The sequence below is a fragment of the Tursiops truncatus genome, chromosome 2 (genome assembly GCF_011762595.2).
Source record: "Tursiops truncatus isolate mTurTru1 chromosome 2, mTurTru1.mat.Y, whole genome shotgun sequence".
NCBI lineage: Eukaryota > Metazoa > Chordata > Mammalia > Artiodactyla > Delphinidae > Tursiops > Tursiops truncatus.
This window is the reverse complement of record NC_047035.1, coordinates 30,710,150-30,726,925: the sequence shown is the minus strand read 5'-3', so window position 1 is coordinate 30,726,925 and position 16,776 is coordinate 30,710,150. Positions and strand designations below refer to the sequence as shown.

The window sequence follows — 16,776 nt, the reverse complement described above, 5'->3', positions numbered from 1 at the left end:
ATGTGTATATATTCTTTTTCATATCCTTTTCCCTTATATTGAATGTAGTTCCCTAAAGAAAGCAATCAAGGGCCATTCAAGAGGAAGCGCTAAAAACACATTACCTAAAAGGACCAGATCACCTTTTAAGTAAGAATGGGTTGCAGAGTTTTTTCTTCATTTTAAAAAACAATTATTTCAAACTGCAAAAGCATCCTGCTTTAGAGCTGGAAGGGCTGTGAGAAATCATTTGGTTCAAGTCTCTCATATTTTTTAGATGAGGAACTTTGGTTCAAAGAGGTTACGTTTTTTTTTCCCAAGCCAAAGTCACATGAATGATTAGGGACACAGCTGTCCCCAGACATCCAACTTTTCTGATTCAGGAGTCCAGGTGTTGTGATGTTCTGTCCAATATTACCGCTCGGCTGATTTTTCTATCTGTATTTCTTAGTGTCTTAGGAATAAAGGAGAGAGTAGTGGGTAATAAGAAATTAGAGGAAAAAGTTATAATGAAAAGACTGAAAAAGAGAAAGAAGATGGAGTGACTTTTCAATTAACTTATGGTTTCAGCTTGTCACCATGTGTCACTTTTAGCACCGAAATTGTAATTCCTTTTGACCATAGCTCTTTAAGAATTGTTGACATTTTGTCATAGCCCATGCCCGAATGAAATGCAATAGTCAGTATAAGATGAAGTTTGGGGACCTGGAGTAGAAATGTCCTTTAGTTAGTGACTAAAATAAGATTAATCTACAAGTAGACTTATTCTGTGGGTTCAAATCCTGGCTCTGCCACTTCTTCTTGACTGTGTAGTCTTTGCAAATTAATCTCTCTAGGCCTCTATTTCCCCATCTGATAAACGGGGATAATGATACTCGTACTTCAGAGAGTTGGTGTAGGGCAGCCGGATTAGTGCTGGCCCATCGTGAGCTCTAGGTGCCCGAGTTTTTATTGTTCAACACCAGATTTTACTTGGAGTAATACAATATAAATCCTTTTATGAACTTTCATGCATGTCATTAACAGCCAGCTTTTATCTTTGTCCTTCAGTGTACTGCCCACTTCTGGGTTCCATGCCTCATTCTCATAGGGATAAGTAAGGGAGCAGAACCTAGTGGTGTCCCGCACCGCCCCCCACCCCGTAGAAGGCAGTCAGAAGCGGCGGGGTGGCAAAGGTTCAGCGCTATGGAATCTTTGCTTTTCGTTCTCTGTAAATGAATCTTCTCTCCCTGCTTTGGCCTTATCGTACTTCATTCTGTGATTATGGAATATGCAGAAGGTCTCTAATAGTATGCTAAGGGTGGTGGGGATGAAATATAGAGAGGAGACAAAATCTTTGGCTAATGGGATCTTTTAACCAGTTTTAGTATTAAACATTATGCAGCTTGAAAGACTCTTTCAAAGAGTGCTTGAACTAGAAGAAAGTTTAGTAATTATCAATTACAAGTCTTTCATTTTACAAAGAAACTAAGGCCCCAAAGCTGATATTGTCTATTTGATATTACATTATGATTGTTTCTATTTTAATTATTTACTTATTCTCTACCCTGATGCAATATGGGCCTGAATCAGCCTATGGAGGTACAGAATTAAAATATAGTGAGGGAATCTCTGTGTATGTGTGGTGGGGAAATGGGGAATGGGGGGAGGTAAATGGAAAACGTGGCCAAGGGAGAAATTTTTGAAAAGTTAATGCCCTGGAATACATGATAAAGGTCTGTACGTGTTCTGTACATGTGGTTGGTTCCTGGCAGCCAACAGAAAGGGACATGGGGCTTCCCTGGTGGCACAGTGGTTGAGAGTCTGCCTGCCGATTCAGGGAACACGGGTTCGTGCCCCGGTCTGGGAGGATCCCACGTGCCACGGAGCAGCTGGGCCCGTGAGCCATGGCCGCTGAGCCTGCGCGTCCGGAGCCTGTGCTCTGCAACGGGAGAGGCCGCAACAGTGAGAGGCCCGCGTACCGCAAAAAAAAAAAAAAGAAAGGGACACGGAATGATCCACTGAATTTACAAGTTAAACAGACCAGTGCTGAGGAGAAGCAAAGCTAGTGCTGATTTTGAGGTAGAAAGAAATTTTTCCATGCATTATTATAAATTTTTATTTATATTTCTTTGGCAAGCTACAAGATTCTTGCATTTTGCATTCTTGCAACATTCTTGTATTTCCAGATCCAGAGCTCTAGATACTGCATGATCAGAAATGAAAGACTTCAGATATACTGCAGTAACACCTGTGTTAACAACCAAAAAAGTATGGTAATGGCATATTTTTGTCAGAAATATTGATTCAAGGCTAGAAATTATATCAAGGCCTAAGGTGATAATCCTTCATTTCAGAGGAAAGCGTTTATTATATAAGAAGTCAAAACTGCTGAAACTAATGTCAAGTAGGCCATACAGTGTTTTGCGAACTGTAGATCGTTATTCTTAAGTAGATCATGAAATGAGTTTAGGAGGTTGTACCCAATGTATTTTTTTAATGAAATGGATTAACCCAGAATATAGCAGAATGGAAGCTGACAGAGGAAGGGTGTATGTGTGTGTGTATTTGTGGTTGTGCTGTATCACAGTGTAAAATGTACTTGTCACCAGGATTGTGGTCCAAACATTTGAAAGCCATTGTCATCAAACCATTAAAAGGGGCATAGCAGCATCTTGGGCATAGGGTCAGATTAAGGTTGACCTAGGCTTTTGAGGAGTCGGAGGGAGAGGTTAAGGAAACTCCAAGCAAAGGTGCCCATTGGAGACTTGGGCTAAGACCGAGGAGGGCAAGGACCCCAGCAAATGCACATGCTCCAAAAGCAGCACTTTTTAAAACCTGTGGCCGTCATGGAGACGTGGGAGAGGACGCATGGTGGGGTACATTTAAAACGTCATGAGTCATACCCTGAGATACATGGACAAGGTCACAGCGGGGGGCCCGTTCCATTGTGTTCATTCTCCCACCAACATAAGCACCTTCCCTAAATCAAGACCAGGCCTTCAGCTGGATGCCCTTTGGACCTACACTGTCCAGTACAGGAGCCATGAGTCACCTGTGACTACAGAGCCATTGTAACGTGGCTGGTCCCAAGTGAGACGTGCTCTAAGTATAAGATACACTCCAAATGTACAAGAATGTAAAATGTCTCGTAAATTTTGTAATACTGCTTTATTGATTACATGTTGAAATGATGGCATTTTGGATATATTGAGTTAAATAAAATGTATTATTAATTTCACCTGTTTCGTTTTATTTTTGTAGTATGGCTGCTAGACATTTAAAACTTACATACACGGCTCCTGTGTGTGGCTTATATTGTATTTCTGTTGGGCAGCACTGATCTGGACTCCCCTTATGCTATCTCTAAAGTACCTCTTAAAGGACTATTTCGTAATTACTCTTAATCTTTTCTTTCCAGATCTTCCCACCTGCTTCTCAATCTTTGAAATGTCTTTAAGAAAGAAAGTCATTTTTTCTCTTAGTGATGAAATTCAAATGCACAGTTTGAGTTAATGTTTTCGTGGGGGTAGGTTTTTTCAGTAATTTTTCTATCAATCAAGTCAATAATTGGTCGAACCTTCCTTAGTTGTTTGGGTAAAGGTCATGGAAAGTGGGTTCCTCGTTTCCTAAGTTTTGGGGGATGGAATGATGGCACAAAAAGAGGGTAAAGTGATGGAAGACATTTGTGCCTGCCATTAGTTTCACTCAGACTGCTGCCTGGGGACAGCTCTGCTATGGGAGATTTCTGGCTTTCAAGGGGAAAAAAAAGGCCTGATTTCAGATTGTGCTTTGTTCCCTGGTGATTTGATAATTGCTGATTTCAATAACAGGCTTTTTTTCCCCTCCTCCTGAGCTAAATTTGGCTCTCAGTTTGGATTTCAAGGATTCTCCCCACTTATTTTTGACTATCGGGATCCCAACGAATTCAAAACTATATACCCTTTTAGATCCTTAATCGTAAGGGAAGGATCTAAAGCTTCCCTTACGATTAAGGATATAAAGCTGACTCTTTCCTCCGAGGCCCCATCTTAGGGGTCTGTTCCCACCATGCTGTCTGGGCACCTTCCCTCCCCAGGTCTCAGTACTGACTCTGCCCCCTACTCCACCCCCATCCCCACCAGGGTGACCATAGGTCTCACTGAATTTTCAAGACTCCGTATCTCAGACTCAGCATTTAGGATTGATCAAAAGAAAATACTAGTATAATACTTCCTGGGATTCTGGTTTTTGAAAGGAAAATAATTACAGGCCTAATGATTGAAAGATGGTTTGAAACTTGAGAATGAAGTGTTTGATCCATTTTAACTGTTAATGAGAATCAGTGTGGTTCCACCAACAAGAAAAATCAATATTGATTTTTCTTCTCTCTGTGCCCTCCCCTTAGGAGTTGCTCTGAGACCTACCGCATGCCAGTGATGGAGTACAAAATGAACGAAGGGGTTTCCTACGAATTCAAGTTTCCCTTTCGAAATAATAACAAGTGGCAGAGGAATGCCAACAAGGGGCCTCATTCACCTCAAGTTCCATCCCAGGTGCAGAGTCCCATGACCTCGAGGCTGAATGCCGGGAAAGGAGACGGGAAGATGCCTCCTCCAGAACGAGCCGCCAACATTCCCCGAAGCATCTCCAGTGACGGGCGCCCACTGGAGAGGCGGTGAGTGTGCCTCCCAAGCTTTTCTCTGAATCTCTGCCCCCAATTTAAATAGCGCCAGGCCCATAAGCACTAGCTTTAGGTCTTCCCATATTTTACTAGAAATCAAAACTTAAAACTGAGATGCATGCGCTAGTGGTTTTCAAAGCATGGCAGCATTCCAAAGCCATCAGGATAAGTGAAGATGTATTCCAGCAAAGCGTGCAGCTCTCTGTACAATGGTATTTGGGCTTTGCTCTTTCATTTTCATGTGATATCAACAGAAATCATCACTGCACGCTCAGTAGCCATACGAGCTAGAACTTGGCAGACTCTTTGAGGTGACATTGACCATATCATCATCTTTGACAGTCTGTGTCTTTTGGAGATGAGTGATACAACAGTGGCAAGAGAATGCAGGCTTTTGGTTGAGTGTCTGTGTTTGTGTCACTTTGTTAATAAAGAATTGTGAGAAGGGAAATCCACTAGTATAGCACAAACATATTTTTCCACTGCTCTGAATGTAAAAGAAAATAGTGGATATGTTAAAACACTCAGTCCTGAGTAAAGTAAGCAAAAGGAGAGGGATTGAGGGATCCCAGAAAGTAACAAAATGAGGTTTGCTGTTAAGTTGAAAGTCACAGTGGATTCCCTCACAGGTGATAACTGGTGAACTCTTCCTTAACCAGCATGCCCTAGCACTTTTGTCTCGAATTCACTGTAAAATGCAGCACTGTGAACTAAGAACCTTGGCCAAAAATTGAACTCGATAAAGTACTCTTAAAATGTGAATACAGGGCTTCCCTGGTGGCGCAGTGGTTGAGAGTCCACCTGCCGATGCAGGGAACGCGGGTTCGTGCCCCGGTCTGGGAGGATCCCACGTGCCGTGGAGCGGCTGGGCCCGTGAGCCGTGGCCGCTGAGCCTGCGCGTCCGGAGCCTGTGCTCCGCAACGGGAGGGGCCACAGCAGTGAGAGGCCCGCGTACCGAAAAAAAAAAAAAATGTGAATACAAATGGACTACATAATTTTAAATCATTGCACTATAAATTCAGTTACCCCAAATTACCTAGGCTAATGAAGGAGACGGTTTAACTCAGTAACCTGCTAGTGCCCTCCTAGAAGAAGCCAACTTCTTTCCGTCCATGCACCGTCCTTTCCCCATCACTGTGCTTGTCTTGATCACATCTCTGAGTGTTTTTGTGGCCCCCGCACTGCAAAAGGATCAGGAACCCTCAGAGCTGCGGGGGAGAAGTCTCTGTTCCAGGAGCTGCTATGGGTAGAAGGAAGGTCTCTGGAGCAAAAATGTGAGCCTGACTCATCTGAGCCTCAGGAACCAGGTCCAGCAAGAACAGGGCGCCAAGGAAAAGAGATCCCAGCTATGCTTCAGGAGTCGTTGGTTCAAGTTGAGAGCAGAAAGTTGGAGATTTTAAAAACCACACAATGATGTCTTTTATCTTAAAAGACATAAAACATCGTCACTTAACTATTTCAGAAATACTGGAATACCATGTAGAAATAGTTTAATCACAACAGACAACCAAAAAAAAGCCTAGTTGTCTTTCTAAAATTCCTCATGTAATACTGGGGATTTATTTACAGAGCCTTGCTATTTATCTCAATAAAGGATTCCTCTCCCAAAGTGGCTGCATTCCCATCTGGACTCCTCTTGCTTTCATTATTTTCGAGAAGGAAAAACATCCAAGTGGTCGCTGAATAAATTCTTTGTTCTGCACATTCCAAACTTGGCTCCCTCTGAGGTGTGTGTTAACTGGAATTCATGATTTGGCCCACATTTGGAAGGATGAACCTAGGAAACCATTGTTTAGAGAAGGACCTTTTGTTCCTCTCAATGGTATTTTCTTTCTCTCCAGGACAGTCATCAGGCTTTTATGAGTGAAATTGGATTTGTGTTATTTTCTTTATACAATAGTCCCTATAATAAAATAGCAGAATATATTTTGCTTCCACGTTGAATTTAATTTCTGCAACAGAAACTAAAGCTTATTGCTGAACATACTGACCTCTGAAAGTGCAAATATTTTTTGTAGCTAATTATCCTCTTAGCATGCAAGCAACTTTTAGTGCTAAAGAAGGCATCAACTCCATTTTTTCCAGTTGGAGATCTTTGAGTTCTGGAGGTTCTTTTTGTGGGTACTTGTGTCTGCCTTTCATCATAACTCCACCCAGAGGAAAGGGAATCCGCGTGCTCTCCCTATAAGACTAATAATAATAGCCCTGGGGCTCTCCAAGCTATAAGATGCAAGTGACAGAAGTGAGGCTGCCAATGGTTTTTTGTTTTGTTTTGTTTTGTTTTTTGCCAATGGTTTTTTAACCTCTACTCACTTTCCCTCTGAGGCTTCTTAGTTTCAGATATCCTTGGGGACATTGGACTAGGATTTAAGATCTTATGACGGAGGGCTTGTAAAATCTGAGCTTTACATTTTCAGGTTATTTGTCTCCTCTTCATTTTGAAAGGTGTGGTAATTAGACGGCTATTCTTTCATGAAAATTTAAGAGTTCGCTGTCCTATCCCATCATTCTTAACTTTTAGTAAAGCAGTATTAGTTAAGTTTCAACTTTGAGTCATAAATAGAAGGTACTGTTTGAGAAACTTTGTATTGCTACTGTTTGCAGAATATTTGAGTATAGAATAGACTCGTGGCCTTCATCGGGAATACGTCCAGATTCCTGAGATTCATACAGTGTACCTGGGAATATAATTTCCTCCACGAAACGTAGTAAAATATAACTAAAAAATTTAAGCATTCCCTTCATAGTCTTACTGAGAACAAACCACCTTACTGTGATGTGGAAGTGAGGCCCCTGGCTGGGCGCACCTCCTCCATCTGACTCTCCCCTTCATACCAGCCCTGCCCTGGGTGCCATTTGCATCTGTACCTGGGCCATCTAGAGAGTGTGATATGGACCGTTCAGATGAATCACAAATAGTCAAAACGAATGCCCACGTCTGCCATTCCCTGAATCTTGCCTTACCAATAGTGGCATGAGCCTGATACTCAGACAAGGATAGTCCCTCGGTATCCGCAAAGATTGGTTCCAGAGCCCTCCATGGATACCAAAATCTGCACCTGCTCAAGTCCCGTAGTTGACCCTCACGTCCTCGGATTCAACCAATTGCAGATCGTAAACATAGTAGTGTATGTATTGAAAAAATCCCCGTAGAAGTGAACCCACGCAGTTCAAACCCGTGTTGTTCAAGGGTCAGCTGTATTGCCTTTACACAGTTGGTTTGTTCCGTTTATCTTTCTCCTCCAGGTTAGGCAAGTTGTGTTTAACTGTAGAGAAAGCAGCTGTATTTAAGCTTAAGTTAGCAGCCGCCTCAAGCCACTCTGCACGTGCTACACAAATCTGCCTACTTCATTCACCACGGTTGGACCCAGCACGGTTCATTTTAGATGAAAACTGAATATACTGCTTGTAGAAACTTAATCTACTGCTTAATCTTCTAGAAACTAGAAGCATAGTTTTTCTTAAATTGTGTGCAAGATCCCAGAGTTAAAGGCCATTCGAAATAATTTTTTTAAAAAATACTTATGGAACAGATTATCCTTTTTCCTTTAGTACCAAGGTCAGGATTTTTGACATACTAAAAGGTATGGGTATTTGGAGTTTCTAACAAGAATTATTTCACTGACTTGTGCTCTCTATACATTGATAAGAGAAACTGATGCAGTAAGAACAGATGACGCATTTGCCATCTAAGTAGAAAAAAGTCTGATTTGATTGGGTTTAAATACAGGAGATTTATGCTCCCTAGGTGGCCTTTCAAGTACAGAATTTTATGGTATTTGTGGGAGTAGTTCTTATTGACAGAATTAATATTTAACAAAAATAGGTAATACGATGCAATTGCTCTTCCGGCCTCAAATTTATCTAGAGTGTAAGGGTAGGACTGAAATAAAAATAGCTGGCTAGGGCTTCCCTGGTGGCGCAGTGGTTAAGAATCTGCCTGACAATGCAGGGGACACGGGTTTGATCCCTGGTCCAGGAAGATCCCACCTGCCGTGGAGCAACCAAGCCCATGTGCCACAGCTACTGAGCCTGCGCTCTAGAGCCCGCGAGCCACAACTACTGAACTACTGAGCCCGCATACCATAGCCCATGCTCCGCAACCAAAAAAGCCACTGCAATGAGAAGTCTGCACGTCGCAACAAAGAATAGCCCCCACTTGCCACAACTAGAGAAAGCCTGTGCACAGCAACGAAGACCCTACACATGAATAAATAAATAAGTAGCTGGCTATAGTACATTGAACTTAACACATTACTGTGTTTAAATATAATGTGGGATCAGTAATAAAACCCTGATCTGGGTTAACGTGTTCAGAAAAGCTTAACTATTTCAGAGGCTTTGCATAAACAACAGGCACGTTGGCACACAAAGGAATTTTCCTTTCTCTTTTTTGGAGATGAAGTATTTCCAGGCTTTATATAAATATTTAATGTCGGATCTTACTGAACCATTGATACTTCTGCATTTTACCTGGATACTATACTATTCCCCTTTCCCTACTGTATTTGGCGCTCAGCAGCTGGATGGAGTGTTGGTTCCTTTATGGAGTTACAGCTGGCTACACTTGCAGCCTCCCTAACTCCACCCTCCTCTGCAGACACAGCTGCGCCATACAGAGCATGAAGACTGTGCTGGAGGATACTGTTGAAACAAATGAAAAGAGTTCTCTTCTTTTTCTGGGGGGGGTGGGGCGTGCCGTGTTGCATGCAGGATCTTTTAACCACTGAACTTCCAGGGAAGTCCCTCAATCTTTATTTTCAAGGAAATGTTTTCTAGGTTTATTTCGAAGTTCTGTGTAAATAACAGGTTCTGTGTTAATAAAAATGTCATTTTCTGTTTTCAGACAAAGCCAGCACGCATTTATTCTTTACTCTTCCTTTGTTTGGAATATTAGCTGTGGCTAGAAGTTTCATGACTTGTTCTTTCAAATACGGCCCTCCTGGATCATAGTTGTTTGAGTTGACATGAGGACCTTGACTCTTGGAATTCTTGAGTTTCATTGGGGGTGCTCAGGCTGCATCCCCATTGACTGCTGTATTCCCAGAGCCACTGGATGCTGTGGGCTTCGGCGTATCCGATACCATTTGCCACTCCCTCCTCCTTCAAACTCCTCTTCCTTGTCTTCCAGAACTTTCCTCCTGATTTTTTTTGTTTTTGTTTTTATTTGTTTTTGTTTTAGTAACCTCAGCCATCATCTGTATGTGGGCAGTTCCTGGATAGTACACGTTTGGTCTTGACCTCTTCTTTACTTTTCATATTCATATGCCCGTCTCCCTACTGAATATCTGCACTTGAATGTCACACCAGTGTCCCAGACTCACCAGCCCAAACTGACTTCAGCCATACTCCTGCCCGCCCTCCACCTCTTCCTTCTCACGTGTTGCCCATCTTGCTGAAGGGCTTTGCATTCTGCCCAAGTCGCCAGAGCAGAACTAGAATTCATAATTAGCCTCCTGCACCCCCATCCCCGTCTCCACACCCATTTAGTTATCAAGTTCTGCCCTTCAGTTGAGTCCCTCCTGTAAGCATCCTCCTTGTCATTGCCTTAGGGGCTCTCGTTTCACACTAAGATTTTTCTGGGCAGAACAGCCTCCCACTTTCTCCCTGTCCGCACTGCATACTGCAGGGATGGCCTAATACAAAGGGAATTGCTCCTCAGGCCCTGCCTTTCACCTTAGCCTTCCGCACAGCTTTCAGTATCAAGTCCACCTCCCGCTGTGGATTTACTGACGTGGCTTTGTCTTTCCCAGGCTCTAGGCTTGTGACTCTCTGCTGCCAGGTGTTCTCTTGATAACCTTTATACCTGCAGCTCGGCTTGACCTGCCTTCTACCCCATCCTTCAGCAGCTTAACAACTGCTGGTATTGTAACACCAAGCCCAAGCCTCACCTTCTCCGACACGTCTCCTCCCATCTCTGCCTTCATCTGCCCATCCTGGGAATTTTCACATTGCTGCCTGTCTGCTTCCTTCACAGAATTTATTATACCTCATTTTAATCTTATTGGTCCATTTTTCCAACTTAAGGTAGCCTGTCTTATTCATCATCATATCCCAAGGACCAACCACTGATTCTGGCATTTTAATAGGTTTGCAGTGAATTTTTTTAAAACTTCATTAGTTAAACCAGTAAGCAAAAAAACTTAAAGAAGTAGGAACAGAAGTAAATCAATTTGGGAGAAAATAAATCAGTTGGTGTTTTTTTTTCTTTTTTTTTAACTTTTTTTTACTGTTGTATAATATACATAACATAAAACTTACCATTAGGACCACAGTTCTGTGGCATTATGTATGTTTCCATCCTTGTGCAACCACCGCCAACATCCATTTCCAGAACTGAAACTCTGTGTCCATTAAACAATAACTCCCCCTCTCCCCACCTCCTGGCTGTTACCATGCTACTTTCTGTCTCTGTGAATTTGACTATTCTTGGTACCTCACATAAGTAGAAACTTTATGTAAGTGGAATCATACAATATTTGTCCTTTTGTGACTAGTTTATTTCTTGTCAGTGTAATGTATTCATGTTGTAGCATATGTCCAGTTTTCCTTCTTGCTTATTAGCTCAAGCTGCTATAACAAAATACCATAGATTCAGTGACTTAAACAATGGACGTTTACTTCTTACAGTTCTGGAGTCTGGGAATTCCAAGATCAAGGTTTCAGGACGTTTGGTTCTTGGTGAGGACCCTCTTCCTGACTTGTAGAAAGGGCCTTCTTGCTGTGTGCTCACACGGCAGAGAGCTCTGGTTTCTTCCTCCTCTTATAAGGGTACTAATCCCATCATGGGGGCTCCACCCTTATGACCTTATCTTAACCTAATTACTTCCCAAAGACCCCACCTCCTAATGTCATTACGTTGGGGGTTAGGACTTCAAGATATGAATTTGGGAGTGGGGGGAGTCATTAAGTCCATAACCTTTACCTTTTTTTTTTTTTTTTTTTTTTTTTTTGTGGTACACGGGCCTCTCACTGTTGTGGCCTCTCCCGTTGCAGAGCACAGACTCCGGACACGCAGGCTCAGCCGCCATGGCTCACGGGCCTAGTCGCTCCGCGGCATGTGGGATCTTCCCAGACCGGGCCACGAACCCATGTCCCCTGCATCAGCAGGTGGACTCTCAACCACTGCGCCAACAGGGAAGCCCCCTTTCCCTTTTTTTAAGACTGAATAGTATTCCATTGTATGTATGTACCACATTTTGTTATCCATTCATCCATCAATGGACAGTCAGGTAAATCAGTTTATTTTTATAAAATTAAATGACACATAAAAGTGAAACACGCTATAATCCGATAAAGCTATAGAATTGAAGCTTAGATTTAAGTAGAATTCTTTGCTTTTTGCTTTTTGTTGACTAAGTTTAGAATATTTTAAAAGTATATTGTGGGTAAAGCTGTCTAAAATTCAAAGTGAAAAGTGAGTTGTTCTTGATTGAATTTCCTCTCTTTGGTTTCAGTTAGGTGGGGACTGAATTAGGGCATTTTATTTGTCAGCCAAGTTAAGGTAGAAAAGCAGAGGGCTGTACTTAACTTAAACTCACCGAGCTCTTAAGCCTCTTTTTCCCCAACTCTTCAAAGGAGTGAGTGTACTCTGGCATCTACATTGGGGTCAGAGTTTAGATAATTTGCAAGTTCACACTTTTAGATTAGAAAACAAAGGTGTTTCCTTTTCAGGCATTCAGGAAATGGGCACAGCGGCCTGAGCCTGGCACACCTCCCAGTTTCCTTTCCTTTATAAACTCTAGAGTGAGCCAGGGAATGAGACCAGGGTGCTCCCATGTGGTCCCCAGCTTAGGCTCTTGAATTGCTTCATCGTTCCTTGGGCCTTGAAAGTAGCTGCTTTGCACTCCACCCAGAGAAGTGTTCCAGGGGGCTCCTCCTTGCAGAGCCACCAGTGTTTTGCTGAAACCCGCCCACAAACTCCCAGATGTGCCAGGAGTGCAGGCTCGGCCGTCCAGGGGCCTTGACTTGCATCCCGGCCCCACCCCTTGGGAGCGATGTGATGGTGGGAAGTTCCTGATCCCGTCTACACTTCATCATCGCCAGGAACCAAACGGGCCACTAGCCCCACCTCTCAGAGTCAGCATGATGATTAACTATGGTAATATAGTTACTCTGTGTTCAACCCGAGCTCTTAGGACAGGCCTGGCACACGGTGAGGCTTAGTCCCTGTTTGTCTTTGGTGTTGTTTTGTAGATGCTCTTCTACACACAGCTACATGGAAGTCAAAGAGAGCTAGTTGCAGTTGGGTACTTAGGGCTATGGGTAGAGCTGGCCAGACTGGACTGATGAGTCAGTTTGCAGCCTAGTGCAGGTCACGCATGTGGTGAGTCAGTGTGTTTCCCAGGAGCAAGTTGTGCCGTCTTCAGCGCCAGTATCCTGGTTACCCTCGGTGAGACGGAGAGGCTGAGTTCAGGAGGGCTGCTGTGCTGGGAACAGTCATGGTGAGCAGGTGTAGGAAATACTGCAAAAACCATCCACTGAATTAGAATAGACTGAGAGGTGATCTTGTAGAAAGCGGTGGTGTTATGGGAAGAGAATGAGGTGGCAGCTGGGCCCATCGTTCTGCATGTCAGTAAGGAACTGTTCTCCTACGTGCATCCAGCCGCAGGGTCTTGCCCTCTTAGCCCTTTTTTTAAGGGAGTGCTGCATTAGGACCACCCAGGGAGGCCTGGCCTGGTCCCACCTTATGGGAAGGGTCTAAAGGCCCACAGTGGCCCTGGGGCTTCCTCCAAAAGCACCCCCTTGTCCACCCCCTGACACCTGACACGGGGAAGGCCTTCCCAGAAGCCAGATCTACTATGGGTCCTGCTGTAGCGCTCCCCTCATGGAGGAGGCAACAGGAGTCTTAGGCCCTTTGCCTGACGAGGGCACGTCAGCCATAGGGACACGTTTATCATTAGGAATTTAAATAATTCTCAGGGGTAAAAAGGGATATCCCGCTGCCTTATATTTGAAACCACTGACATTTTTCTTTAAGATTTGTTGATTGCACAACACATGTGTAAACGTGTGAGAATGAGACAGATGAGCTGCCTAGACCCACCCCCACAGTCAGCAGTGTGAAGTCTCCCCATAAGCCTCTTGTTCAGAGCCCGGGACAGTGACTGGTCTGACCAAGGTCTACTTCCACCCATGGAACTCCCTCAGTGTGGTGACAGAGTGGCAGTCTGGGATCCACCTATCATTGAAGTGCTTGCCGGGAAAAGTGGGTTTAGTCTCCTTTTTACCTGCAGGAACGATTGTTGTGAAATAATGAGATTGGCAGAGTGTCCTTGGGCGTGGTCAGCAGAGTTGAATTGATCTCTTCACCCGAGTGTGTATGTGTGTCTCTGGCCACTGGGCTCTCGGCTGGTGACTTGTACCACCAGAGGGCTTGCTGGACACTGCTTCAGGCCACACGAAGATGGCCCTGGACCATTTTCTCTGGACCCACCTCTTTAGGATCTGCAGGCTCCTTTTAAGGAGCAAGCACCAATACACAAGGAGGGATGGCAGGGGAGGTGTTTGACTCCTACACTGCGGCCCTGCTAGCAAGTTCACTGCTGTCTCCCCACCAGTCCCCACTCCTGGGGAGAATCGGAATCCAGCCTGATTAAATAGCCTAGAGTCTCCCAATCTCTGGCTTTTTGTTTGACTCTTCTAGTTTCCCATTATATTTAGAAAATGACAAATGACGATGGCAGCTCAATGGCACATACACCAGGCTCTGTTCAGAGTCCCTTATGTGAGTTTTTCTCAGTTAATCCACCCAACAGGCCCAGTAAGTTGGTGGCTCTTTCCCCCTTTTACAGATAAGGATGCCCGGGGATTGAGAGATGAAATCGTTTGTGCAGAGTCCTGGCTGGTTAGTGGTGGAGCTGAAATTAGCACCAAGGCCACCAGACTGCGGAGCCCCTACCTTAGCCACCATGCTGCAGGGATGAAGCCTACCACCATCTATAGATGGTGCTCAAGAAATACTTGCCAGATGAACGCATGCGTGTTTGTGTGCTAAGGGGGCCCAGCCACGTGTGCTGCAATCAGGGCCAGCTTCAGGGGTGTAGCTGCACAGGGCCACACGCTCAGCAGGGTTCAGTGTTCTGCTTGAAATTTGTAATACGTTTGAACAAGGAGACCCAGAGTTTCATGTTGCACTGAGTCCCTCAAATGATGTATCTGGTCCTGTCTGCAGTCCATTTTTATGTTCTGTCCTGTAGAGTCACCCTTAGATATAAAATTGACTCTTCTCAAGAGGCACCCGTGATGGGTGCCAGGCTGTGACGCTCCAACAGCTTGCCAGCAGCTGGGAGATGATGATCGGTTATCTCGGTGTGATGAGTTGCTGTATTTCCCTAACTATGCAAGAGTTATTCTTTGTTGTAAATTGATCTTGTCACAAGAGGTTCATCAGAATAGGACTTCCATGGTCCAGTCGGAACAGGACTTCCATGGTCCAGTCGGAACAGGACTTCCATGGTCCAGTTGGAATAGGACTTCCATGGTCCAGTCGGAATAGCTGATAGGGATCGTATGGTCAGAAAGCCAGGAATGGCTCTGGTTCACAAAGTTAGGAAGAGATGAAACAACAGGGGGGTGGGGTGATTGAATTTGAATACAACTTGTTCAAACTCTAGTCTGGATACAGCACCCGAATGACATTACCTTGAGTAATTTTAGAGAAGTTTTTTAAAACAATTCTGGAAGAATCCTGGTTGATAGGCATTGCTAAAAACAGACTTTGACTGGATCCTGTTCCCTGGGTGAATAGTGTTTTAATTGCTAAGTTGTGGTAAAATGCTGTGCTTAATTAAGGACTCGGATATCTCATTCGTCAGTCATTGCTGCTATCTGAAATCCTCTCGGTTGTTCTTGCCGTCATTCCGCTGTCTGCACTTGAGTTTACAGAGGGCCTTATCTCCTTGGACACATCCAAGCAGTGCTGTCACTTTGGAGTAAAAAGCAGGAAACAGAGGCATAATTAAACCCGTACATAAATACTCAGGAAAGAAAAATTAAGCATCAATTACTCAGATGCTGAGAGTTCCTTATCCATAAATGGATGTCACAGTCTCAAGAGATCAATTTAATAAGAGTCTATCAATGTTAGTTCTGTGAGTTGAGTCATGGGAAGGGTATGGTGGGGGGCAGGGGTTATTCTATCAGAAATCTGGGGGGTTTTTTTGGCGCTTCTCTTCTGTCTTTTATCCTGACGTGAGGAGGCTTCTGGAAAAAAGAACTGATATTGATCTTGGACCATCTCTTCCTAATCCATCCCATTCAACTCTTTGTTTTCATTGCAGTGAAATGCGCTGCATATAAATGGAAAGCTGACTTGAGTGCAGTCCTGCAGACCATGGGAGTATTGTCTGTCGAGCTAATGATCATGACTTTTTCAATTGCTGCATTCTTTGTACAGTCCAAAAGCCCTGGTGTTTTATTTCTGCAGAGGGAAGTCATAGCCCTAGAGAACATTTAAGATCGGTTACTTTAAAAACATTTAGTTATTTCTCAGCTAAATCGATAGAAATGGAGGGAAGAGAATCTACTGAAATTAAGGCTAAAAGATTTTTAGACATTTCCTTTCTGACAGTGACCATAGCATTCTTGAAGAAGATTATTTCTTATATTCCACAGAATCGAAAGATCTCACGGCGAGTGAAAGATGTATTCATCTTAGTCCTATAAACCTATTTGGGCATTAACATCCAGATGCCCGGGCTCATTAAGGCTGAGAGAACGTAGAAGGATCTGAGTTCATCTCAAAAGAGAAGAAAAGACTTGTGATCCATTAAGGTAGAGTAGGGGGGAGGTCAGAGATTCAAGAGGTTAGCATGCTGGCTTCCCATGTGAGCCAATGCGGGGGTTATTCTTTTTCAAAGTGGCAAGACAGCAACGAGCCCAACTTGCAGAAGTGATCAGCCGCAGCCTCTGGCAGAAGTAGGCAGCCAGTGCCAGGCAGGTGGGTACCGCCCACTCCCTGACCTAGATCTGTGCTCAAATAATATTTGTGAGATGGGATCAAATTCAGAGTATTTGGAAAGAATAGTAAGTCATCAGAATAAGGGCTAATTCTGAATTTTTTTTTGCCTACCATACATACATCTAGAGTCATAAAAACATTTGGGTGGCATTTCCATCAGTTGCTGTATGTGTGTTCTGTATGTGTGGACAGC

At 43.8% G+C, this 16,776-nt stretch overlaps 1 protein-coding gene across 14 annotated transcripts in view; it reads left to right on the top strand.

The window, feature by feature from the left end:
- SIPA1L1 (signal induced proliferation associated 1 like 1) overlaps positions 1-16,776 on the top strand; it is a 522,661-nt gene that overhangs the window by 445,571 nt on the left and 60,314 nt on the right. For all 14 annotated transcript variants that reach the window (XM_073800311.1, XM_073800310.1, XM_073800309.1 and 11 more), the window contains one exon: positions 4,346-4,615. In XM_073800311.1, coding sequence (XP_073656412.1) covers positions 4,346-4,615 — 270 coding nt within the window. The remainder of the gene's footprint in view (positions 1-4,345; positions 4,616-16,776) is intronic.